At 38.8% G+C, this 25,885-nt stretch overlaps 1 protein-coding gene across 3 annotated transcripts in view; it reads left to right on the forward strand.

Annotated features, from left to right (window-relative positions):
- Positions 1-3,139: 3,139 nt before the first annotated feature.
- The window catches only part of WDR7 (WD repeat domain 7), a 364,708-nt gene continuing 341,962 nt past the window's right edge, over positions 3,140-25,885 (forward strand). For 2 of the 3 annotated variants that reach the window (XM_068562633.1, XM_068562635.1), the window contains exons 1-3: positions 3,140-3,338; positions 19,634-19,713; positions 23,031-23,202. In XM_068562633.1, the coding sequence (XP_068418734.1) occupies positions 23,044-23,202 (159 nt within the window). In that variant the 5' untranslated portion in view covers positions 3,140-3,338; positions 19,634-19,713; positions 23,031-23,043. The remainder of the gene's footprint in view (positions 3,339-19,633; positions 19,714-23,030; positions 23,203-25,885) is intronic. The other variant, XM_068562634.1, reaches the window with a different exon arrangement.

Below are 25,885 nucleotides of genomic sequence, written 5' to 3' on the forward strand. Positions count from 1 at the left end.
CTAGCTAACTTTGGGATGTTTCAGAGGGCTCCTGAAACATCTCAAAGAGAGATACTAAACTAATTAGGCATACTTGGTATGTTAAATTACATAGGAAACATTGTCAAATAGTGATGATAAATCTTCTTAGTTTATATTGTGTGGGTAAGTGTTATTATATGAAATTACTAAAATTTGGATATGTCCTGGTATGTTATCAATCATAAATCTAGTTATTATCTTAATGTATTGTGTGTCACAGAAATAACCAAATTTCCTTTTCAATTGTATTGTAACTAGATCTTTAACCTTGCCATTTTCAGTCTTTTGTCATTTATAGACAGTTATTGTTTTACTCTGATGATTTACAAAACTGAAGATCTTCAGGAAGATTCATAAAAAGGACTTTTTGACACATACAGGTTTCTGATAATTTTTAGATTATACCACTGAACTGGGTAAGAAATAACAAAACTGTAATGGAAACCCTGATCGCTTATGAAACTACTAACAAAAGATCTAAATCAACAAGAATTAATTACATGTGACTGAATGAACTGATGAGTAAAATTTACAAGTTTATGACTTTTTTCTCTTAAATATTACTGGCTCTTACTATTTTTTTTCCAGATAAGAGTAAAACTTTCCTCTTATGCCAACTATGATGAGCAGCAAGTTGATAAATTATACCTTTGGAAATGAAGATAAGACATTTATCCTTTTCTCTCTACCTGATCTTTCCAGAATTTGGCTTCTCTATCTGGCTCCCCTCTGGATTTGTTGGCTTATTGCTATCCTGATTACAACTACTTATACTAATCAGTGTTTTAATTTTTTCTCTTTGTTGTTTTCAGATGTTTTGTGTCTCGCTGCTATACTATGACCTTATTAATGCTACTACCTATATTACTTATATTCTATTTTATAAGATTGTTGTTCCTTGTTGTTCCATTACTTGATGTGTAACCAGATCTCTGACAAAACTAATGATGCCTAATTGTCTTGAGGCAATTGATCACATATATAGCTCTATACAAAATTACCTATAATAGTACAACTCTAGATATAGGAAAAAGCAACAAGGGAGAAACAATTCCTGGATCATAATAGACTAGTAAAAAACATAATCCAGAGAATTTTTAGGTTATTAACAGGGCCTAATCCAGATATAGCATTTGAATAGCCTTTCAACAAAATCCTTGTCTGACCCAGGAATGAGCATTCCTAGTGCTGTGGGACAAATTGGTCATAAAATGCCTCCCAAAACATGGTCAACTTTATGACCAAAAGGAGTGAATATGTAAACAAAAAGAAGAGTCTTGCTCATCATCCAGTTATATTAAGGGTTAATATAACCCACTGCCCTGAGGGGAATTCAGAGTGGAGAAAAATAGGATGGAGCATTCTGTGCTTTGGATGTATGGCCCCTAAATAATAAAGATGCATTTCTAAGGAATATTCTTGCATCTTCCCATACACAGAAAAGCACTAAAATCATTAACTTGAGATACCTTTGTGTGTGTGTGTGTGTGTGTGTGTGTGTGTGTGTGTGTGTGATTAGCAATAATCTTTTAGGAAGATGTATGCTTGACCCATGTATTCCCCAGCCAAGGTGCACTCAGCCACGCTCCCACCCCTTGCCCCCCGCCCCCTCGCTTGCGTGGCTTGCGAGATCTTAGGCTTGTGTGGTCTTAGTTCCCTGACCAGGGATTGAACCCGGGGCCTTGGCAGTGAAAGCACTGAGTCCTAACCACTGGACTGCCCGGGAAGTCCCCAAAATTTCATTCTTATAAACTGGCTACTCCCCAGCCTCTTAGGAGCAGTCCCCTCAGAGCTACTGAGAGTCTATTTCCAGGTCTATAGTCCTCAGTAAGATCCTTGAATGAAACTTAACTCACAATTTCTATGTTGTGCATACAGCAGGAATAATAAAATAGGAAGCCTACTGACCAAACCAACACTTAGCTCTCTTTTGGTAAATTAACAAAGAAATGATCCAGTCTGAAGGAGTTGTTTCTCTGTTCTGATGCCTTAATTGGCTGCTTCAGGGCCCATCCAAGAGGACTTTGCTAATCAAGGTGTGATCCAAGGACCAGCAGGAATGGGCATTACCTGGGAGCTTGTTAGAATGGGAGAATCTCAGACCCCACTCCAGACCTACGGAATCAGAAACTTCATTTGAACAAGCTCCCCAGGTGATTCATACACACAGTAACTTCTGAGGACTGCAATAGAATTCTTACTTGTCCTATAAACCCATTAGTGAGATTACAAAGGAAAAACAAAGCCAGGGAATGAATATATTGTCTATCTTTTTAACACAACTGACTGTTGGTCACCAGCATGGCACCAGTTTTTTCCTTGGCTATCATTCATTCATTCACTCATTCACCAAATATTTGGGAGGCAGATAAGCAAGCATAATAAGTAATTAACATCTATTGAGCTCGTTTAACCTTCTAGACATCCACGAGGTTATTATGCCTATTTCGTATGTGGGGATATTGAGGAGAAAAAAGAGAAAAAGCAAGATGCCCCAGATGACACTAACAGTGTGCAGTGGAGGAACCGGGATCCGAATACATGCCTCTCTGAATGCAGAACTTACGTCCACCACTCTTTGCCGCCCACACGAGTGTACATTCATTCTCTCTCCTGTACAGGAATGTTGCACAAGGTCAGACTTCCCCTAGTCAAGTAGCCGAGTTCCTCCTCTGGCCCTGTGCATCGGGGCCAACAGCCAAGATCGGGGTCAGAGGAAAACAGTAACCAAGTCCCAGAGCTAACACTTTCCAGGAGTCTGGACCGAGTCTCGGGAGCAGAAGACTAAATCTGCAACATCCTGGTCACAGGACACAAACACCTAGACTTGCCATTTCATCCAACCCTCCATCTTGGTCCTCCCAACATGGGACTCCGAGGCGAAAAGAGAGCCTAGACCAGCCTTCCCATAACCAAAATGGCCGCCGTGCACTCCCTGCCCACAGCTGACATGGTCGCCTCCGTTTGGTCTCCATGGTAACGCAGGCCGCTCTTTCCGTGCCGGCCTAGGCCAGGCTTGTAGGGAAATGAGAGGAGTTTCCCTCCCCCTCATTTTTGCGACAGTTGCCGGGAAAGTCACGGCAGTTGGCTGGTGTCAGCTGATTTACTGCAGCGGCGGTGGCGGTGGCGGCGGCAACGGCATCTTGCAGCCTCTCTAGAGAGACGGAGGCTGGGCTGCGGTTACAGTACAAAGTTTTCCCACCAGGATTTGCCCACCCCACCTCCTCTCTGGATACGTCCTCGCTTTGTCCTCTTTGCCAGGACGCCTGCAGGTGGTGGGACAGAAAACATCGAGGCATAAGATGAAGCTGTGACAGGTAAAGGGCTTTCGAGCTTCCCCGGAGGGAACCCCAGCGCGGAATGTGCCCTCAACGTGGAGGTCAGAGGCCGGGGGTCAAGGGTCACAGCTCCGCTCCACCTGGGGGCGGTGCCAGCTGTCAGAGCACTGCTGCTGGAAGCTCTGGTCTGTGCCGCGCGTGCAGGTTCAGGCCCACGACTAGGCGCCTGTGCCTGGAGCGTGGGTCCTGCCAGGGGTCTCTGGGACTCCTTGGCCTAGTGAGTGACATTTGCTACTGGTGACACTGGCTTTGGTCTTGAGATGGGACCGCCTTGCCCTCAGTGGCAGTCTAAACGGGGTGAGATGCTTAATGTTGAGGGGTGGGTGGTTCTTAACAGTGCTTTTGGGAAATGCTGCGCTTGCTTTTGGGGTACGCTTAGCCTCTCCTGGTACTCTTTAGTTTGCCCTTGCCTAAGGTACTGAGACGTCTGTTAGTACACCTGCCCGCTCTCATCCCTTTGCCCTAAGACTTGGTCTAAGAGGATTCCTGCTACTCCCGCTCCCTTACTAGTGGGTCCCAGCGTTCTGAAGCTATATGTTTGGAGTTAGCAATACCCTGCCTTGGATTCAAAAATTGCGTTTTATGTTTTGATTCACTTGTTGTGTCAGTTTCTCAGGTCCTAGAATTTGAAACTATGGCAGCTACAGTTGCATCAGAGACAGCACTGGAATTGTTGATGCCGCTGATTTTAGGGTTCAGTGAGAGCTACAGCTTGCTTTTGCAGTAGCATTTGCCAGGAGCCAAAAAAGGCAACCTGTGACTCTTTCCGGCGTTTATTGTTGAGGGCTTTATGGGCAGGATGTCAAGAATTGCCTGTTATATGAGAGAAATTGATTGAGTTTTTTGAAATATACACACACACACATTTCTTTATAAGTAACTTGTGACAGTATGGAGGTGGAGGACAGCTTAAAAGTGAAAATAATGTGTTGAAGTGCCTGTATTATTGCAAAGAGTCAAAGATTGCCTTGATTTCATCCAAAATAACAGATCTTAGTTATTTCAAATTGGGCAAACAGAACAGTATAAATACGTAGTAAATGCCTTGTTAATTTCCTTTTTTAAAAAAAATGTATTTTATTAAGGGACTTCCCTGGTGGTCCAATGGTTAAGACTCCCTGTTTCCACTGGAGGGGACGCGGGTTCGATCCCTGGTCGGGGAACTAAGGTCCTGCATGCCGCGTGGTGTGACCAGAAAAAAAAATTTTTTTTTTTTAATTGAAGTACAGTTGATTTATAATGTTGTGTTAGTTTCTGGTGTACAGCAAAGTGATTCAGTTGTACATATATATAATAGTTTGCATTTGCTAATCCCAAATTCCCAGTCTATCCCTCCCCCACCCACCCTCCCTCTTCGCAATCATAAGTCTGTTCTCTATGTTTGTGAGTCTGTATCTGCTTTGTAGATAAGTTCATTTGTGTCATATTTTAGATTCCACACATGCCTTGTTAATTTTCAGAGATTATTGTGAGAAATTCATTTAAGTGTCAATCTTTATTTTAAAAATGCTCCAAACCCTACTTAGCAGCAAGACCGGAGTGTACACTTTGTTTTTTCTTATTGCCACCTGTAGCTAAATTTTAAAAGATCTTGATAATTGTATAACTCAAAGGGACTGGGCTTTGCCTTGTTTGAATATCACCGTGGGAACTTAAATTTTGAGATAGTTAGCCTTTTTTTCTTTTTTTAATAGGGGGGAATACCAACCTTTATTTACACTTGGGTTCAAGTTCAGAGCCATCTTAGTATAGCGAAGCTGTAGAAAGCACAGATCCTGGGACTAAGGTTCATATTCCAACACAAAATAATAACTAAGTGACAACTGGCAAATGTTACCCACAGTCTCTTCAGTAAAGTGGGGAGAGCATCACCCCAGCTTCTAGCAGCTATCATGGCTCCCTCTGCCCCAGTGTCCACCCTGGGTACTCCACCTCGGAGGCAGCTCAGCTACGAGAGTGTGGGCTCTGCAGATCTCAGCTCAGTGGTTAGGGTGGGACTCAGTGAGTTATTGAACCTCGGAGGTAGCCCCTAACTCCAGACATTCACCAAAGGGAAGAAACAGGAACGCGGACTGGTTCAAGGACTGAGTGAGATCTTACAATTTCCTTTGGTTTTTATTTGGATATAAGCTCTGTTTTGAGGCAGAGGAAGTGAGGAGGTCTATCTGTGTAACAGGCTTAGCATCGCAAACTCTAAGAGTAGTGAGCTGGTTTTGTGCCTTTGCCATCGGAAGGTAGGATGACGTTTAGCCTTAGTGGTGTCCTCTATGTTAGGTGAGTCCTCAGAGTTTGTTTTGTACCTCAAGTGCAGAAGATTGAGTTCGTTTTTTCAATTCAGTCATCATCATTGGGCTGTTCAACGTGTGTCTCCGGTTTTTTTCCATTCATTGTCTTTTATATCCAGTTTCCACTCCCTTCCCTTGCCCACCAACCCATAGACAACCATTCCGACATGTATGATGTGTATCCTTCTGTTGGTGTGTGTTATTAAATGTGTGTTGTTTTGGGTGCCCACATTTTATATAAATTTATTTAATTATTTACTTATTTTATTTTTGGTTGCGTCGGGTCCTTGTTGCTGCGCCCGGGCCCTCTCCGCCGCGGCGAGCGGGGGCTACTCTTCATTGCGGTGCGCGGGCTTGGCATTGCGGTGGTCTTTCCTGCTGTGAAGCGTGGGCTCCAGGTGCGCGGGCCTCAGTAGTTGTGGCTCGCGGCCTCTAGAGCAGAGACTCAGCAGTTCTGTCGCACGGGCCTAGTGGCTCTGCGGCATGTGGGATCCTCCCGGACCAGGGCTTGAACCTGTGTCCCCTGCACTGGCAGGCCGACCCCCAACCACTGCGCCACCAGGGAAGTCCCCCTGGGCGCCTAAATTTTAAATTTATAGAGATGATATCATGCATGATCTCATTAAAGTTTTTTCGCTCCCTACTATCTACTACTTAAGGATTCTTTGTGTTGCTGTCCATTGCTTCTAACTGCTACACAGTACTTCAGAATTTCCATCTACTACGGTTTACATGCCGACTGTCCTATTTGTGGATACCCATGTAACGTTCATTTTCCTACCACTTTAGGCAATACTGTGATAAACATACCTTTTTGACCTCTATGATGCTTTCTTTGAGATATATATCCAGCTATGTGATTTCTGGATCATAGGGTTTTCATATATTTTATTGAAGGATTGCCAGATTGTGTTCCAGAACAAGCAGCCGTGCTCTGTACACCTGCAGGCGGTTCAGGAGAGTTTCTATATCCTTGTATCCCCACCAGTGCTTAGGGTTATCCAGCCCCCTGCTTTTTCCAGACTAATGGATACAAAGTGAAATCTCATTTTAAATTACATTCCACTATTACTCATGAGTTTGAGCCTTTCTTCATGGGCATTTTATCTTTTCGGGTTTTCCCTTTTGTAAAATTGTTTATTCCTTTACCCATTTTTTATTTTGAGGTTTCACGCCTTATCTTGTTGATCTTCAGAAGCTCCTTGTATTTCCTACATACTAGTCCTTTAAATATTGTATCTGTTCCTATTCTGTCATTTGTCTATAACTTTTTTTATGATGCCCTTCATTGAACAAATTTTGTACTTGATATAATCAAATTAAAATTTTTTTGCCTATGGTTTGTGTTTTGGGGGTTTTGTTTAAGAAGTCTTTCCCCAATTCTGTGTCACAAAGTTACTCTCCTATTTTATGTACTACTAACTTTATAGTTTTCCTTTAAATTTATAGGTCGTGAATACATCCAGAGTGTCTTTTTACATGTCACAAGGTAGAGATCCAGTTTATTTTCCGTATAGTGTGCCAGTTTTCCTAGTGTCATTCTCTCCTTTCCCCACAGATAAGTGGTGCCACACTTACTGTATATTAACCTCTCATATAAGCTCTGAAAATTGTATTCTGTTCCTTTGGCTTATTTGTTTGCTCTTGCTCTAATATCATGCTGTTTTAGTACTGTGGCTTTGTATGGTTATTTTTTCCTACATGAGAAAGTTTTCCTATTTATTTTGTTTTAGCTTTATTTTGAAATAATGATAGATTAAAGAAGTTGCAAAACTAGTACAGAGAGGTCTGCTTTCCCCAATGGTTACATTTCATATAACTTCACTCAATTTCCCTCAGTTGTTACATTTTATACAACTATGGTGAAATAGCAAAACCAAGAAATTGACATTGGTACAATGCCTGTATATAGTTCTATGCCATTTTATCACCTGTGTAGGTAGATACCTGTAACCACCACTGCAGTCAAGATACAGAACTACTCTATCACCACTAAGACCTCCTTTGTGCCACCCCTTTCAAGTCAGTTCCGTCTCCCTTCCTCTGTTATCTCTAACCCCTGTTCACTAGTCAATTTCCATCTATAGTTTGATCATTACAAGTGTGCTGTATAAATGGAATTATACAGCATGTGAGTTTTTGAGATTGAGATTCATCTGAATTGTTGGGTGAGACAATTTTTGAGAGTTGTCCAAATTGTTGTGTAATTTGGGTAGTATTTCATGGTATATATGTACCACAGTTTGTTTAAACATTCACTGGGACATTGGGGCTGTTTTAAGTTTTTTGCTATTACAAATAAAGCTGCCTATGGAGGTTCTTGTACAGTTTTTTTTGTGGGTATAATTTTTCACATTTTCTGGGATAAATGCCTAGGAATATGATTGCTAGGTGGTATGGTAAGTGTACATTTAGTTTTTGAAGAAATTGCCAAATTGTTTTCCAGAGTGGCTGCACCATTTTACATTCCCACCAGCAATGTATGAGAGATTGAGTTTCTTTGCATCCTTGCCAGCATTTGGTAATTGTCACTATAATTCATTGTGGTCGTAATTTATGTTTCCCAAATGGCTAATGATGTTAAATTTCTTGTAAGGCAAGTTTTCCATTCTTTGTCCATTTTCAAAGTTGGCTTAGCTATTTGTGGATTTTTATTCTTTCCTATATATTTTGGAGCTAGAGTTTCTAAAGACAGCGCAACTAGAATTTTGATTTAGTGTGCATTGAATTTATAGGTTTATTTTGGGGAGAATTGACATTTTTATAATATTAGATCACCCTGTCCAAGAGCATGGAATGGCTTTCCATTTATGACTGAGCATGAAGAAATTTTTTGCAGTTTTAAAAAATATCATGAATAGATACTAATTTAAAGTAGATTATTGCTGATAGAAGAAAATGCTATTGATTTTCTTATATTGATATTCTACCTTTGTGGGTGTGTGTTCTACTAGACAGAGATCAAAATCCATAGTAGAAATCTTGAAATAGTTTTGGTACTTGTAGAGTTAGGCCTGGAACTAGGTAGTGCTTTTATTCCTGGTTTATCTGTTACATTTCTCTGTGACACTGTTTTGTTTGTTGCGACGGATAAACTCAATGATTAGAGTATGGGGGTTTATAGGTTCTAGTCCCATTTTGTCCATTCATTGTTGCCCTTTACAGAGAGTTCATAATCTTACATATATGCATGCCAGTGATCATGGGCAGAACCAACTGAGAGCTTATGTATGGCTCAGTGAGATCCTGTCATCAATAAGAGGGTACCTTACCTTTCTACTTATAGATACTATGATTGTGATGTTAACTTAGAATTTGAACTCTGTGCACATTCATTTGCCTTGATCTGTATCTGATACTTAAAGCCACTTTGCTGATAAGAGCACAAAAGATATTGTTGGAAGAAGTCCTAGACCATGACTGCATTCAGGAAGTCCTGTCCAAGTGGAATTTTTTTGTTTTCTATTAAGTAACATATACACGATATTCATAAAATAGTAAATATTTTAAATAAAATTAGGCATCTTTTCCAAAATGTGTTGGTGATGTTTAATGAAAATGTAGGTTTTTTGGGCTGATGGTTGCTTGTGTTAGTAGTCGTCAAAAAATGTTGGAACAATAAAATGTTAGGGCCCTGGTCAGTTCAGGGAGGAGAAAATTTCTGAAGTACTGAGAGTTATTCTGTAGGCTCTTGTAGAATAGAAAACTACTGGAAAGACGTGGCTTTTTAACCACTGCCTCCCATTCAGTTAGCAATTGTAATTTATGACCCTTCAAACTCACTGAAAACATTTTACTAGTGTTTTGCACATACATATTTCTCTCTGAATGTTGGTAGTTAGTATATGTCAATGATAACAGATTGATAGAATGTGCCAGTTATCTTCTGTTCTCACATTCAAGTTTTTTATTTGGCTGACTTCCTTAAGGGCTCTTCTTTTTTCTAAACATTTCAAATACAAACAAACAGTAAAAAACCACCATTAATGGGAATGAAAAGTTCGCTCTAATGCAATATCAGTTTACTTAGTTTGAGACAGTTTTGTGATTCACTAACAGGCCTTGGTGAGTGTGGTAGCGATCAGTGAAAGTAAACCATGTTAGGTGATTTGCTGCATAGGTCCTAAGACATGTCTTGTGTATGTGTCACAGAGTAAAAGAGGCTAGAATATAGGTGCAACCTGCAGCTGGAGAAAAGCAATTAGTACATTAACAGGGATTTGATTAAGGAGACTTGTATTAATTGTTGGCATTATTATAGAAAAATTCATTGAAAAGAAACTCTGAAATCTGAAGCATGTAAAATCAAGATGTATTTTAATTTATTGAAGGGTACAACATTTTTAATGCCAAGCAAACGAACATCATTCATTACTTTGTTCATTTATTCAGTAAATATTTGGGTACCTCATATGTGGCAGAAATTCTAGGCTCTGGGAATACAGTATAGAACAAAACAAACATAAATCATCACCTTCTTGGAGCTTCTGTTATAGTGGCAGATTCAGACAAGAAATAAATAACACTTCGTATGTTAAATGATTGTAAGTGCTCTGGAGAAGTATAATAAAATACCATTGGGGTGGTGGATTTTGCAATTTATGCTGCTCAGGAAAGGCCTCACTGAGAAGATGACATTTTAGCAGAGACCTAAAGTGGTTGAAGGAGCTCTAAAGATGGACTTGCCCTTACTTGAGATGGGGAAGACTGTGGGAGGGGCAGATTTGGGGAAGAAGACTGGAGACTCACTTTTGAACATGTCAAGCTTGAGAAGCTTATAAGCTATCCAGATGGAAATGTTGAGTAGGAAACTGCATATGTGGAATCAGAAGAGAGCCACCAGCTAGAAACTGGGAAATTGTTAATGTATAGCTGGTATTTAAAGCTGCGAGGCTTGGTGAGATCACTGAGGGAGGGAGGGAGGGAGTATTGCCAGAGGAGAGAAGTCCAAGGACTAAGCTCTGGGTATGCCAATATTTAAAGGTCAGAAAATGAGGAAAAATGGAGACTAAAGCCATGGAGACTAAAGGAAGCAGGAAAGTGTGAAGACTTGGGGGCCAAGTGAAAAAGTGTTTCAAGGGAGAGGAAGTATGAAATATGCCAAATGCTGTTGGTAGGTCGAGAAAGATGCGGATTATGACTTGACACTGGGTTTAGCAATGGGGAGGTTTTGGTGACCTGGTCAAGAGCATTTGTGTGACAGGTGGACACTTTTCTATAATCTATGCATTGATATAAGGAGGGGGATAATGTTACAAACAAGGACATTCTGATTTGGAAAGAGGTACATATTTCCTTAAGGTTACAGTTAATAAATGGGGGAGCTGGGTCTGCCCTAGTTAGTGTGACTCTCAGATCTTCACACTTACTCAGCACAGCTTACTGATCCCCATATTGTGACAGTTCATCTTCTAGTTGGGAAAGCATGTTTGTTTCTTCTTCTGGGTATTTTAATTTATGAACAGTGAGAAGCTTCAGTGCTCAGTTTAGAGTTTTGATGGCAGTGTGAGGAAAAGAAGTAGGAATGGTTGGGGATGGAGGTGAGATGAGAGGTGGTTCGGGAGATGAGGTTGAGGTTGGTTCTACCAGATGGGATCTGTTTACCCTAAAACGTAGGGGCTTGGTGGGCATAGTTTGCTTTTAGGTTAATCAGTAACTCTTGAAACTGAGGCAGGTTGGTGATGGATAATGGATAGAGCATAAGTAGCTGCAGAAATTTAAAACGTGATTCATATGCCTCAAAATCGATGAATCATTTTTTAAATTGTGATTTATTTTTGACCAGATAGCTCTACAGTTCTTCACAACCCAGCTCTGGCTCGCTCAGGGCTGCCTTAGCGATGAGAAGTAAGTGTAGTCTTCTGTTGCCATCTGCCCATGCCACATGTTCTTCTGAAACAGAATACTGGAACTTCCTTTAGCAAAGCCGTCCTAAAGTGTCAAGTTCACTGGGAGTAGATTTCTTGCCACTCAAATAAGAGAGTATTATCTTGTCAACTTAGCGACAAGCTTGGTGTTCAGGAGGTGGTGTCCCTCACAACTGTTTAATTCCAGACACCCTTTGTTCTGAGGAAGCAGCTCAGTAATTCCTTCATGCATTTTATGATCTAGCTATCTCATTGCATTATAATAAACAGTCTTCATTACCTGATTCAGTTTTTTCTAAGTCTTCAATGAGTTGATAGCAAAGGCACAAGCACAAAGAAAATTCATAATATTAATGACTACTTCCTTCATCAAACCATGAATTTGACTTGAACACACTTTTTTGACAAATGATGTAGGTATGTTCTGAGAATTTGAATAAACCTTTAAAGATTTCTTTCTTCATTCATTGCAACGGAGGCAAGCATGTTTAGTTATTTAGTCTGTAGTCCCTGCTTTTCATAATCCCCATGGGTAGGTGGGTAGTGGAGGCCTGCCTGCTCTTGTTCATGTGTGCCTGTTCTCATGAGAGAGAATTTGAGTTTGTTTTTGTCTGCGGGTCTCAGAGGGCCTGCCTTGGGGCACAGGAAGCAAACAGACCAAGACAGTATTGACTCTCTGGTGAAAATGCCTGTATTCCTGGGCTAGAAATGCATCTTGCTTTTGCATTTGAGCATTAGAAAGGCAATATAGAGGAATGAACATTGATCTGATACTAGATTTTTCATATGTAATCTTGAGTTTTATAGCTTTTAGAAATCACCTGGGATACCAGTATCCCATGAGATTTTGCAGAACAGTATGGTCTTATCAGAGTATCACTCCATAGGTTATTCATGGTTTTAAAGGGGAAAAATAGTTACAGTGGAGGTATCTGGTAGTCACTGCCTTGGTCAAGTGGTCATAGGTGGCATCACCAGTAGTAGGACAGTGTGATGTTACGTCTCCTGTGGTGATGCAGTGTGAAGTGTATATCATCTATGAAGGATACTTGCCAAACATGTTTCACTTGAGCCTGATGATGCCTTTAGATCCAACTTCCAGTTTATAGAAAGAACAGGAGATAGATGAACATGTGATAAATGACATTGTAAATAAAATCAGACAAATCTAAAATCTGGAACATTCTACAAGCAATTGTTTTTGTTTATTTAAAGTTAATATGAAGAGTGAAAGTTAATATGAAAAATGAAGTAGGACTGTTCTAGAACTAAAGAGTAAAGAGGCATCACGACCAAATGCAGTGAGTAAAACTTGAATATTTTACTTACTGGTTTAAAAAAAATTATAAAAGATATTTTTTAGACAGTCGAAGTAATTTGAGTATGGACTGGATTTTAGATACTATTAGAGAATTATTATGGTATTGATAATGGTGATTGTGATAATGGCATTGTGTTTATGAAGGAAAATGATCTTATTTTTAAGCTTGGTATTTAGGGGTGAATTGTCATGATATGTGTAGGTTATTTTCAAATGACTCAGCAAAAAAAAGTCTCTCTATATACACATGTATTGACAAGGGAAATTTGACAAAATATTATTTATGGAGTGATCTTTATACTATTTTCAAACTTTTTGTATATTCAACATTTTTTGTAATAAAAAGTTGGGGAGAATCACAAGGGGTAAAGTAAATTTCATCTTAAGCCTTTTATTAAAAGAACAATCAAATTTAAAAAATATTCCCTTGGGGGACTTCCCTGGCAGTCCAGTGGTTAAGACTCTGCACTTCCACTGCAGGGGGCACAGGTTCTATCCCTGGTCCGGGAACTAGGATCCCTCATGTCACGCGGTGTGGCCACAAAAAAAAAAAAAAAAAAAAAAATTCCCTTGGGAGTTCCATGGTTGCCTAGTGGTTAGTATTCTAGGCTTTCACTGCTGTGTCGTTCAATCCCTGATAGGGGAACTGAGATTCCACAGGCCACTGCAAGGTGCAGCCAAAAAAAAAAAAAAAAGTCCAAATCTAGTGAAAAACAGGGATGAAAGATTCTCCCTTGTTCCTTGAATTTTTCTTAGGGCTTTCTAGGCCTTCACATAGCTAGGCAGAATAAAGCTGAAAAAATAGGAAGAAGATAATTGGGAGAGTGCGCTGTACCAGAAACCAAAGAGAGAGGGTTGAGGATTTGCAAATGATCAGCCGTGTCCAACTAGTGGCTGTGTAAGACTGAATATAATGTAGGGACTGAGTAAGATGGTTAGAAAGTGTAGGTATCAACAGTCCATTAATGTCAAAGCATCCTCTCTTTCCTCACTTCTCTCCTAAGGCCTTGCTTCTCTCTGCGATATTGGAGAGTTCTTTCCTGGAGTATCATATTAGAGAAATGTTGACCTCTTCATGTAGAGGGCGATCTTGAGCATCCTTAGATTAGGTATGTTTGAAGATAGAATCTAGATTACATGAGGCCTTTTGTAGTAAGGAAATGGAAACACTGTGTTTAAGACCACAGGTTTCAAGATGTTGATTGTAATTACAGTGAGAGAAACAGAGAGATAAAGTGAGAGAAAGAATGAATGAGAGAGAGAGAGAGAGAGAAATAGCAATTACTAGATTTACAAGCAGGGGCTATTAACAAGTGAAGGTGTTTTGGACAAAAATGAGATGTGAACATATTTGAAGGACAAAGCCTAATTTAACTGAAAGACAGATGAAATGGTAGACAGTGAAAGGATAATTAAGGGAGTAAGATCCTTCAAAGAGTCCAGGAAGAATTAGATTTAGCAAAAAAGATGAGATATTCCTTCCTCAGAAATACCTTGCTTGGCACACAGTGAAAGCTTAATAAATGGTAATTATTGTTATTCTCTGTTTATTCATTCAATAAGTACATATTGGTCACTAGGAAAAGTCTATAACTATTCTAGGTGCTGGTAAGTCACCTCAAATCCCAGTGGAATGCAGTCTGCTTGATAATGATTAAATAACAAAGAGGGTGGGCTTATGTCGATGATTTGGTTTTACTCTTCAGGGAAACAGATTTTAGTGGAATGGATGCATTTATAAACAAATAACTACACACAAAGTGATGAGTGTTCTGCACCAGTGTGTAGAAAATCTTGTGAAAACGTGGCTGCAGGAGCAGTGAATCACAGGTTTGGGGACAGGGCACTCACGGCAGAGAGGAGCTAGTGCTGGAACAGGTTATAGCCTAAAGACAAATACTTGTTAAAGTTAAACGTTTTTTTGAAAACATGTTGTGTGTGTATGTGCATCTTTAAAAGAAAAGAACCTGGTGAATCAGGGCCATGGATTTTATTTTATTTGTTGATTTATTTTGGCCCCGCCCATCTTGTGGGATCTTGGTTCCCCGACCAGGGATCGAGCCTGGGCCCCTTGCAGTGGAAGTGCGGCATCCTAACCGCTGGACCGCCAGAGAAGTCCCGTGGGCCATTTAATTAATTTATTTATTAAACTGTCTTTTGGAATACAGTGAAATACCCAAAGGCCGGGGGAAAAAAAACCCTTAAGACCAAAGGATTTATCTTGAGAATCAGGATTCCCACTCAATCCAGTCTCTTCTCTTACTCTTCCTTTTCAGAGGTAGTTTTCATTACTGTTTTTTTTTTTTTTTAATTTGGTATCATTACAGAATTATTCTAAACGTTTACGTGTGTGTATTACAGATGTGTGTAGATACATATATATACCCCTTTTAGAACCTAAAATGGGAGTGTATTTTACACACTGTACTGCACCTTTTCCTCCCACTATATATTTTGGAGATTATTTCATATCTCATGCTGCAGTGTTCCATTGTAAGACTCTCTAATAATTTATTTAATCCCTGATTTATGGACACTAAAGTTCTTAACATGTACCCATTAACAATTACAGAAATTTTCAAGCACATAAAAACAGTAAGAACGATGTAATAAACACTCTTATACTAAAAGGAACTTCAACGCTTATTTTTACAGTTTGGGTTGCCTGGTGAGCAGATTCTGAGATGGAGATTAGCACTCAGGTTTATAAGGGAGGGATCTTAGTCCCGACAGCCGGGGAAAGGAAGCAGGTTTGGCCAGAGGGAGAAGTTGAGCTGTAATGAGTCTCAGCGGAATCTCAGTTGACCCTGGGGGTAGTTCCAAAGATGGAATGACCCTTCAGAACTATACTGAATTGATATGAGGGGGCCTGGCCTTTACTGTTTATGCCTGGATTGATCAGTCGTTGGATGTGGGCTGTCCTACTGGAAGGGGGCAAGGTGTCTCCCTTTGGGGGGCGTCGTTAGTGGGGGCTGACAGCCCAGTGCTCTCAGCGGCTGTCCTTTATTCCCGAGGTAGATCTGGATGCGTACCACCCATCACACTTACGATCCTGTTTCATCTTCATCCCTTCCGATACCTCTTACCCACTCTTCCCCTCCACCATCTCCCACATGCCAGACCCCAGACATCAGATCATTTTATCCATAAAGACTACAGTTCTACTTACCTTTGAGTAATGCGATTTAGTAAAATCTTGATTAACCAGATTGACTGGAGAATGAAGTTTTCTGGTAAATGGAATTTTGTGGTAAATGCAGACAACATAGAATAAGGAAGGGTATTTATTTCATTAGGAATCAGGAGGTCTGTGTGTGCCTCTGAGCTCTGAGATGAGTTTGCAGTGTAATTTTGAGAGAGTTGCTGAAGGACCTAAATGTGGAGGGCGGGAGGAGGGGCTCAGCGGCCCCTTCCCATAGTGAGTAGTTATGTTTAGGCAAAACTTTGTCGTCTTCTTTCCCTTTTATGGCAGATTTTGATAAAACTGCAAAACAGGGTTTAATTTTCTTTTCTGTCAACTTTGAATTTGGAAAATGTGAGCAACTAAGCTCTTCTGTGCCTATTTAAATTAAGGGAAAAGAAGTCCACTAAGGGGATTGCCGCTTACAGAACCTGAGAATAAAACGTCTTAAAGTGGGGTTTGCTCCAGGGGCTGCTGGATAGGTTTACCGTTCTGGCTCCCCCAGGCTTGGAGTTAGCGCTGATGTTACAGTTTCAAAGTCCAGTCACCAACGCCTTCCCTGCCTCTTACCCTGGAGCCAGTCTGTTCTTGGTAACAGTGAGAAGTCCGTGTTCCCACTTTAGTGACACCTGGGTTGTTTGTTGTTTTTTAAATTATCTTTAAGGAGGAAGGGCCCCATTGAAGGGTTAAACTTGTAATAAATTGGAATTTCAAATATTATGTACTTGTGTTTATAAAGAATAAATAAATAAATATCCACTCAAATAGCTCTCTATAAGATGGTACCGAGCTGTATACTTCTCTCCATTTCTATATTAGGGAGCCAGATTTTTTTTTTTTTTCTTGGTCAGTTACAAAAGCCTTTCTTTTACAACTGCTTAAATATCAAAAACAAAAGCAAAACAACAGGAGGTTGACCCTTATTTCATCAACTTTTGCAATGACTTGGTTCACTGATACAGGCAAAGGGTGATTGGATTTTTGCCGTTCACGTGAGACGCTTTTTGTTGAGTTCTCTGGTGCCATTTTGTGAACGTATTTCCTGAGCTCTAATTTCTCTGAGACCAGATTATGCCCCTGTTCCTCTGTTGCCTCATTACGTTCTTATTTTCCTCTCTCCCTCCCCCCCCTCCCCCCCCCCCCCCCATGCTTGCTTACTTTCCCTTATCACTCTGCTTGGAAAGTAATGTTGCCAAATCTGGCTCCCTGTGCACTGATGCCGAATAAAAATACGGAGACAGAGAAATGGAAGATAAGAAATAGAAAGGCTTTTTATTTTCTTTGCCAGGCAAAGGGAAGACACAGCAGGCTAGTGCCTCAAGAACTGTGCCCCCCGCTTCCTGGGGAATTACAGGGATTCTTATAGGGGAGTTTGAAGTCCGAAGTGAGTGATAAGGATCAAAATGGTGAAGGTCTTGCATTCTTCTTCTTGTTGCATTATTTCAAAACAGCCATTGCTGGAGTCAGGCAACCTGGTGATTGGGTCCGTTAGCCTCTGGGTTATCGGTCTACATATGACCTCCTTTCTGAAATGCAAACAGCTACAAGGGGTTATTTGCTACAAGAGTTTATAGGGAAAGTAAAGAGTAAATACCAGGTGCAGGGTGTAAATTACCTAAATTACACAGGATTGGGGTGACAGGTTAGTTTTGTGAAGGACAAATCTAACTATAGACACTACAGATTAGTAACAGTTAAAATAAAACTAGGATTGATTAACTCATGCCAGTTTATGTTTCTTCTCTAGCCTGTTCACTGTTCCCTTTATTTTCCTGGTTATCAGGAGAGGAAAAATTTCATTTCTATTTTTGTTGCAACAGTAATAGTCATTCATGTCTTTTTCTTGCCTCTGGCCTTACATAATTCATCAAACCCCATGATTTACTGTTCTTCTATAATGCCTTATATTGTCTTTTTCTTTCAAAACTCTCATCATTTTAGCCAGGTTCTTATCACTGCACCCAGGCTTATTGCAGTAGCATCCCATTTGGTTTTCCTGTCTGCAGTTTTCTCTGTGTTACTCCAAACTCCATACTATCTCGAATAGTCTTAGCATACTGCTTCTCTGCTTAGATGGATATATAGTTATGGGACCATTAAGTCTCTTTAAACTCTGGTCCTGCTCAAGACCATTGTGAAACCTTGTAGTGTATTCTTCCTTCTCAAAACCTAAATTTGTAAATTCTGGTTAGGTGTATAATAATTTATCTCACATATTAGAATCTGAAATTATTGGTGACTTCACTGGGCATCAGCATCATAATAATAGTGCCTATTCTTTATGTAGAGGGCGTTTAGTATTTTAAATTGTTTTCTCTTTACTTTTGTTCTTGGAGTACCTTTGTGTAAAAAACCTGTATCGAAATCTATGTTGTGTTTTTATCAATTTGGTGTGCTGAACACCAAGTCCTATCTATTGTATATCTAAAATAGCTCTCATATTCATCTTATTATTACCATTTTCACCACTGCTACCCTTCATCATATATTTATTAAAGACGTCCCATATGGCAGACACTGTGCTCCCCATCATATGGTGGTAAATATATCGATGTGGTTCTTGTTCTTAGGGAGCTTAAAGACTAGTAGGGGAGACAGCCATTAGACAGAGAAATCCAGAAATAGTAATGAAGTTGTGATACATTTAGGCACCATCTCTCTTACCAGCAGTACTGCAGTAGCCCCACTGGTCTTCAAACCCAGAGTTTTCTCCCTCCCTTTTGTATTGTAGCCAGAGGGATCTTACTGAAAAGCTAATCAGATTTAAAACAGTTGACCTGTTTTCCATTGCTATCAGGTTAAACTCCAAATTCCTTGAGGTGGGTTACCAAGTTCTTATGATTTGGTGCATGTTGGCTTGTTGTTTCTTGTCTCATTCTGCCTTTGTGCTCTGAATGCCAGCCCTGCGATTTTCACTGTCCAGAAAGAATTGAGATCTCTTACCTTGGGGACTTAGAATATGTGATTCCTTGAGCCTCTTCCTTGGGTAATTACTACTCATTCTCACTCATCATTTCTTCCAAGAACCCTTCCTGGACCCACTGAAGTATAGGTTAGGATATCCATCTTTTGTGTCTCCATTAGGTCTTGAGATTTCTCCTGTATCACACTCTGTGGTAGTTGTTTGCATGTGTGTAAGCCCCATTGTGTAGGTCAATGTGTCTATTTTATCCACTGTTGTAATTCCATGGTATAGACACAGAATGGAAACTTGGAAATGAGATCAGAATTCAATTTGAAAGCTGTCTTAGTATTGGGATTGGAGTTTGTAGTATTATTTCTAATAAAGTCATGCAGAATTGAATTGTCGTATTTGCAGATAGAATTGTTTGACAGGCATATACAGTAGTAGTACTTTTATATTGTGTCAAAAAGTCAGTGAAAAATAGTAACCTCTTGAAAAGTACAACTTTATTAAATGTTAAGCGACAGTGCTGAAAGAAATCAGTAGATGTGGAAGCAGAATGTGAAGAATAGCAAAATCTGTGTTTTTAAAAAATTAATAGTTGCTGATCATCTGCCATGTGATGGATATTTTACTAGTTACATTACATATATGATATCTCTTAACCTTTACGACAGCTTTCTGAAAGGAGGGTATTATTGTCCATCTTTTACAGATGGGGAAGCTGAGACCTAGAGGGGTAACTTTTTCAAGATTGCATAGAAGAGTCAGGATTTGAAGATAGTTCTTCTGACTGTAAGTTCAGTGTTCTTTCAACTATTATTTTTGTTGTTGTTTTTAACTGAAGTATGGTTTTATTTCTGTATAGAACTGAGAAATAGGTGCAATTAGGTGAAATAGAAAAATGCATGAAATTAAGGTAACCAAAAGAGATGACTTGATTTTTTATCTCTCAGACCCCTGCTCTTTATGATTTGATTTCTTTGACTTCAAAATGATTCAAAATTAATTTTATAACTACCTCTTGATGAGAAAACTAAGCCTAAGAAATGAGATAATATGCTCAAAGCCTGCATGGTTGGTGGCAAAATGAGGGGTAGAATCTAGAACTGCTGTTATTTGACTCTAAAGCTTTTTCAGCAAAAAAGCTTTATTTAATAGCCAATGTCTAAATATAATTTTAAGTCAGATTTGATACAAACATAGATGAAAATTGAATGTTCTTAGTATTCTTCTGTTTTTAGGAGCATCTAGTCGTACAGCATATTTATTTATAACTCTAAAATTTGAAAGGTGGTATTTCCTCTTAATGTATTAGTTACAAAATATGAGTATATTTTACACAATATTTTGGAGAGTTAGTAAGAATTTTCTTCAGAGTTTCTATTACAGTTAATACTATATGGTGTTAATCATTTATTCAGTCACTTTTGATTTGGGCCTTTTCCAGAAAAATGTGATTTTTTTTTTTTCTTATCCCAATGAATCCCTAATGTCCTTGGATATAGAGCAGTGAGTTTTGAATTCGACCCCCCCCTCCCCCCCACCTTGGTTGGACAGAATTTCTTACCTAATTCCTCAGATAAGCAGTTGTAATAGCAGATAAGCTGATGTAGTATGATCCCCTGGAAAAGATATAGTGAAGTTCTGTAACATTATTTCCTAAGGGAGAATTGCTTTTTGGATAATTAATTTTAGGCTATGTTCTTTTAAAAGGACATGTCCCTGCTATGAGTTGAGTTGTGTTCCCCTAAAATTCATATGTTGAAGTCTTAACCTCTAGTACCTGAGAATGTGCCCTTATTTGGAGGTCTTTATAAAGGTAATCAAGTTAAATGAGGTCATCAGGGTGGGCCCTAACCCAACATGACTGTGTCCTTATAAAAAAAGGGAGAGACGTGTACATAGGAGAACACCATGTGAGCATGAAGTTGGCCTTCTACCAGCCAAGGAGAGAGGCGTGGATCAGATGTTTCCCTTCACAACCCTCAGAAGGAACTAACTGTGACAATACCTGCTTTCAGACTTCTAGCTCAAGAGCTGTGAGATAACAAATTCTGTTTTTTAAGCCACTCAGTTTGTGGTCAGGGCAGTTTTTAGGAAATTAATACAATGTATTCCCTTATGAAGATTCTTAATAGCCCTTAATGAGAATTCTTCTCAGATTCTGATTGGCTGTCAGTTCCTGATTTTCGTTAGAATGTGAAGATTTGTTTTAGTTTCTGGAGAAGCTGAGTTAGAGATGGATGTGTTTTCTTGTGTTTTCCAATACCTTTATCATGTTATGGGTGATTATTTTCACTTGTTTTAAGAGCTATGAAATGTATTCTTCTTCCAGGTTTCCTTGAGCTCCTTGTCACTTGAATACCAGAATGTTCTTTCCTGTTGCATCAGAACAGACACATGTCCCTGTCACACACATATTCCTTAGTCCTGAATCTGTATATTTGCATTCTCTTCAAGCTAGGCATATGCATCGAATACGAGTGCTCAAATATCGAGAGAAATGTTCTTTCCAGATCTCACCATATTGTGTTAGATGCTGTGAGCTTATTTAATTGAGAGAAATCTTCGGTGATATAACTTAAAAATGAATGTTGTCACCATGGAAAAATGAACTCCTTCCAGATTCTCTTTTTTTTGAGAAAGTCACTGTTGGATATGTTATTCAGCCAGTAACATGCTGTACCAAATTTGTTAAAGTTGGCTCAGTGCTTTGTTTCATTTTCTAATATTAAATAGGAATATGGAAAGAATTGTTAGTGTCATAGTAGTCTATGAACTGCTGAACATGATACATAAATTGTTTTATAAATAGGAAGGGAACTTGGAATTTTTCCCAAGTTGTAGCAAACAACTTTTACTTGTAGAAAACAGATGAAGTTTTGGGGGAAACAAATTGATGACAGCCATGAATTCTAACAAAAAATAAAAGGTGTAATATACATAGACTGCTTATGGTAAACACCATTCATAATTTTTTACTTGCCTAATTTTCTTTCCAGGGAAAGGGATTTTAGTTTTAGTTTTATTTATTTGTTTAAAGAGTGTAAGTAGTGGATTAAAGAAAAGACTTCTGCTAAAAGCAACCAGCAGTAGGACCATGGATATTAAACTAGTTTCTTTCATAGAAAGTGGTTATTCCTTTAAGTGTCTCTGAACATTTCTTAGGACAATCTTAGCGTTCTAAAGAGTCTAGATTATACACATATCTTTTGTTGCCACGTAGAAACCATGCCTATCAGTGACTCCTAGTGTCTCATAAGGTCTGGCAGAGTCTCTGTCTTATATGGAACCCTCTCTGATTATGCCAGTTTTCGTGTCTCTTGAACTTCTTTGAACTAGTATTTAAGTCTTTAATCACACAGTTTATAACACCTAAATCTAGTTGTTTCACTAACTAGATCTTAATTTTGTCATATGAAGGAATAATTCCTTATATTTGTGCTACAAACAGGGTACTCTAATATACACTGCTTAATTGATTATTCATCTCAGATTTAAACACCTTTACCAGAACTAAATTTTTATTATGCAGAAATGAGTTTAAAGTTCTTTATCCCTCAGGTTTCAGAGTTTAGAATAAAAGACATTCGTGACTTTGAGACATAATAGGTTTGTACTAAATATGGTGAATGAGTTTCTCAGTGGGCGGTATTCTTTTTAATGTTTAGGACACTGTCAAAAACTCTCAGTTTTTCTTGGACATTGCTAACTATTATTGGTTTGGAGACTTAACAAGATTTGGAGCCCTCACTTGCCTTGGTAGCATAGCAGAGTGAGTAAGACCCCGGGTTCTAAGTCAGGCTGCCTGGGTCTTGACTGAGGCTCCATTTCTTCCATTTTCACTTTGCAACTCTTTATGACTCACTGTCTTTACATGTGAAAGAGGAGCGCTAATAGTACTTACTGTGTGATTTGTTGTGAGGATTAATTGAGATTTTAATTAGATTTTATATACTTTTATATATGTGTCTGTTTTATTTATATATATAATGTTTAGAGGAACTTTTGGCACTTAGGAAGTTCAAGTTGGCTTCATAAGAAAAATGTGTAATATGTTTTAGAAGGAAATATTGTAACATTTGACATTATTCTTATAACATTTCCAGGTTTGAAAGCACAATGGCAGGAAACAGCCTTGTTCTACCCATCGTTCTTTGGGGTCGCAAAGCACCAACCCACTGCATCTCAGCAGTACTTTTAACAGATGACGGGTCCACGATCGTGACTGGATGCCATGATGGGCAAATATGTCTCTGGGATCTTTCAGTAGACTTGGAAGTGAGTGTTTGAAGTGCCTATTATACTTTTCACATACAAGAAACTACTTAACAAAAAATAACACAGTTCCAGAATAATTTGACCTCATAATATATCTTCTGTGAGATATATTTTGACTAAAATTGGTATTCAGAATGATTATTTACATTATTCATCAGAGTTGACTTCTGCTGGCTTTTGGCTTGATATTCAATTATAATAGCTATCCTACCTGGCTTAATATGTCACATTTAAGATTTTTCAGAAAATTTCTAACCATATTGAAGGAGGTTTCCAAAAAAGATATTAAAAAACAATTTTGAGCATTTATACCTTCTAAGGTCAATGTCTTGAAGAGAGCAAAACTTTTTGTAAAACCGTTTGTAAATTTTGTCATATTTATTTTAAAAGTCGCTATGTACTTTTTGCCATCCTTTACTGGTGTGGCTTGCTCAGTGTGCTCTGCTTCTGGGCGCTGGCTCTCTGTGGAGAGACTCTCTTTTTCCATATTTTAACCTCCAACCTCTGACAACTCTCCCCAGGAATTTTTCTGTAAGGGGGAACAGAGAATATGGGGTGGTAGCTGGCATGGAATGTAGAGGCAAGAAAGTTGATTTTTTAACTAAACATTTTTTTTAACAGCCTTATTGAAATAAAATTTACATGCCATACAATATACTCTTTAAAGTGTACAATTTAATGATTTTTTACTCTGTTCACAGAGTTGTGCAGCCATTACCACAGTCGATTTTAGAACATTTTCATCACCTCGGAAGCAAACCTTGTACTTTGTAGCAGTTACTCCCAATATACCCCCATGTCCCCTGGGCAACCACAAATCTATTTCCTGTCTCTATAGATCTGCCTATTCTGGACATTTTATGTAAATAGAATCATTTAGTATGTGATCTTTTGTGATTGGCTTTTTTCACTTAGCATAATATTTTCAAGGTTCATCCATGTTGTAGCATGTATCAATATTTCATTTCTTTTAATGGCCAAATGGTATTCCATTGTACAGGTATACTGCATTTTATTTGTCTGCTGAACAGTTGATGGGCATTTGGGTTGTTTTTACTTTTGACCATAGTGAATAATGCTGCTTTGAACATTTGCGTGTGAGTTTTTGTGTGGACATATGTTTTCGTTGCTCTTAGGTATTCACCTAGGCATGGAATTGCTACAACTGAAAAAATGATCCACACACTTGGATGACATGTCGAGGCTAGGGATACAGTTTGGAAAGTGACTGGAAATGAGTGTTGTAGAACGTGATATGCCTTCAGGATTGATAGCAAACTAAATATGAATCAGCAGTGTAGTGACGAGGAGAACAAAATCCCATCACATTTTATTGGAATTATTACACGCAATAAGACTTACTTGTAAGATCTTAGAAACCATTCTTTTACTGAATTTTTTGCATGAATTTCACTAGAATGTTATATTTATTTAAATTCAAGTAAGAGGGATAAAGCGGGGAGAGGAGACTGACTAGGAGAGAAATACATCCTTTGAAAGATATTAAGAGAATTGGACTATTTACCCAGGGGAAAAGAAGGCTGAATAAAAAGTGCCTTCGTTATTGTCTTTTGATTCATATGGAGGGCCTTCTTAATGTACTTTATAGCAGTCATTTATGCCTATGAAGGACCAATAAGAAGTCATGTAACATACAGAGTGGGGAGGGCACAAAATACCTTCTCTTGAGGTCATGGTGTCTTCCCTTCTTTTGTTAGGAAAGGATTCAAAACTGTAGCTAGAACTTTTGCCATCCATATCTTGGTCTCCTTTTACCTGTGGACAAGGGCAGCCTGGCCTAACATGGTGGCAATAAAATATCTGAGAGATATTGCAGAAGCAGTAGTTTAGTGAGTACCTAGACAGATGGTGATAAGAGTAAAGGAGGGAACCTGTTAGTGCAGGTATTGTCTACAGTATACAGTGTTTTAATGCTTCGACTACCTATAAAGCTGTAATTGCAGAGAATAAAACTATAATTGCAGAGAATAGTATAATACATGGCATTAATGAAAGAAGTGAAACATTATGGTAAGAGCTCAGATGTTGCAGGTGCACGAAGTTGGCTTCAATCTTGGCTACTGTAGTGTCTAACTGTGTGACTTTTGGCAATTTTTAACCATTTGGTGCCTAAGTCTTGCCATGTTTCAAATAGGATCAACTACACAAGGTTGTGGTAAGGATTCTATGAAGGAATGTGTATTAAGCAGTTATCACAGCGCTTGTACGTAGTAAGCATTTAGTTAATGAATGTAATTGTAGCATCTCAGGTAGTAGAAAGGAAACAAAAAGCTAAAGGGGGGGAAAAAAAGAAGTGCCTTTTATTGGCTGACTATAGAGCTAGTAGCCTCAAAGTCCCAGATTGGAACATTGACGTTAGTGTTTACTCTTAAGAACTGACACATCACATCATTTTATTCTAAACATCACACCTTGCCACTGATAACTTGATAACCGTCACTTTTGAACTGTGGTCTTTGATGATGGATGGTTTTTTGAATATGTTGAACAGATTATCTTATATATCTTTGTACTGATTATGTGTGAAATGTTTATTAGTTAATAACTATGACAAATTTTTATGAGATATGGTGAGATATAGATAAAAGGTATAAATATAACAATATGCCATATTTTTATTTTTCCTTCAGTTATATTAATACTTCTTGTGTGAAGCCTCCAA

Source organism: Eschrichtius robustus, chromosome 14, assembly GCF_028021215.1.
Source record: "Eschrichtius robustus isolate mEscRob2 chromosome 14, mEscRob2.pri, whole genome shotgun sequence".
Taxonomy (NCBI): Eukaryota; Metazoa; Chordata; class Mammalia; order Artiodactyla; family Eschrichtiidae; genus Eschrichtius; species Eschrichtius robustus.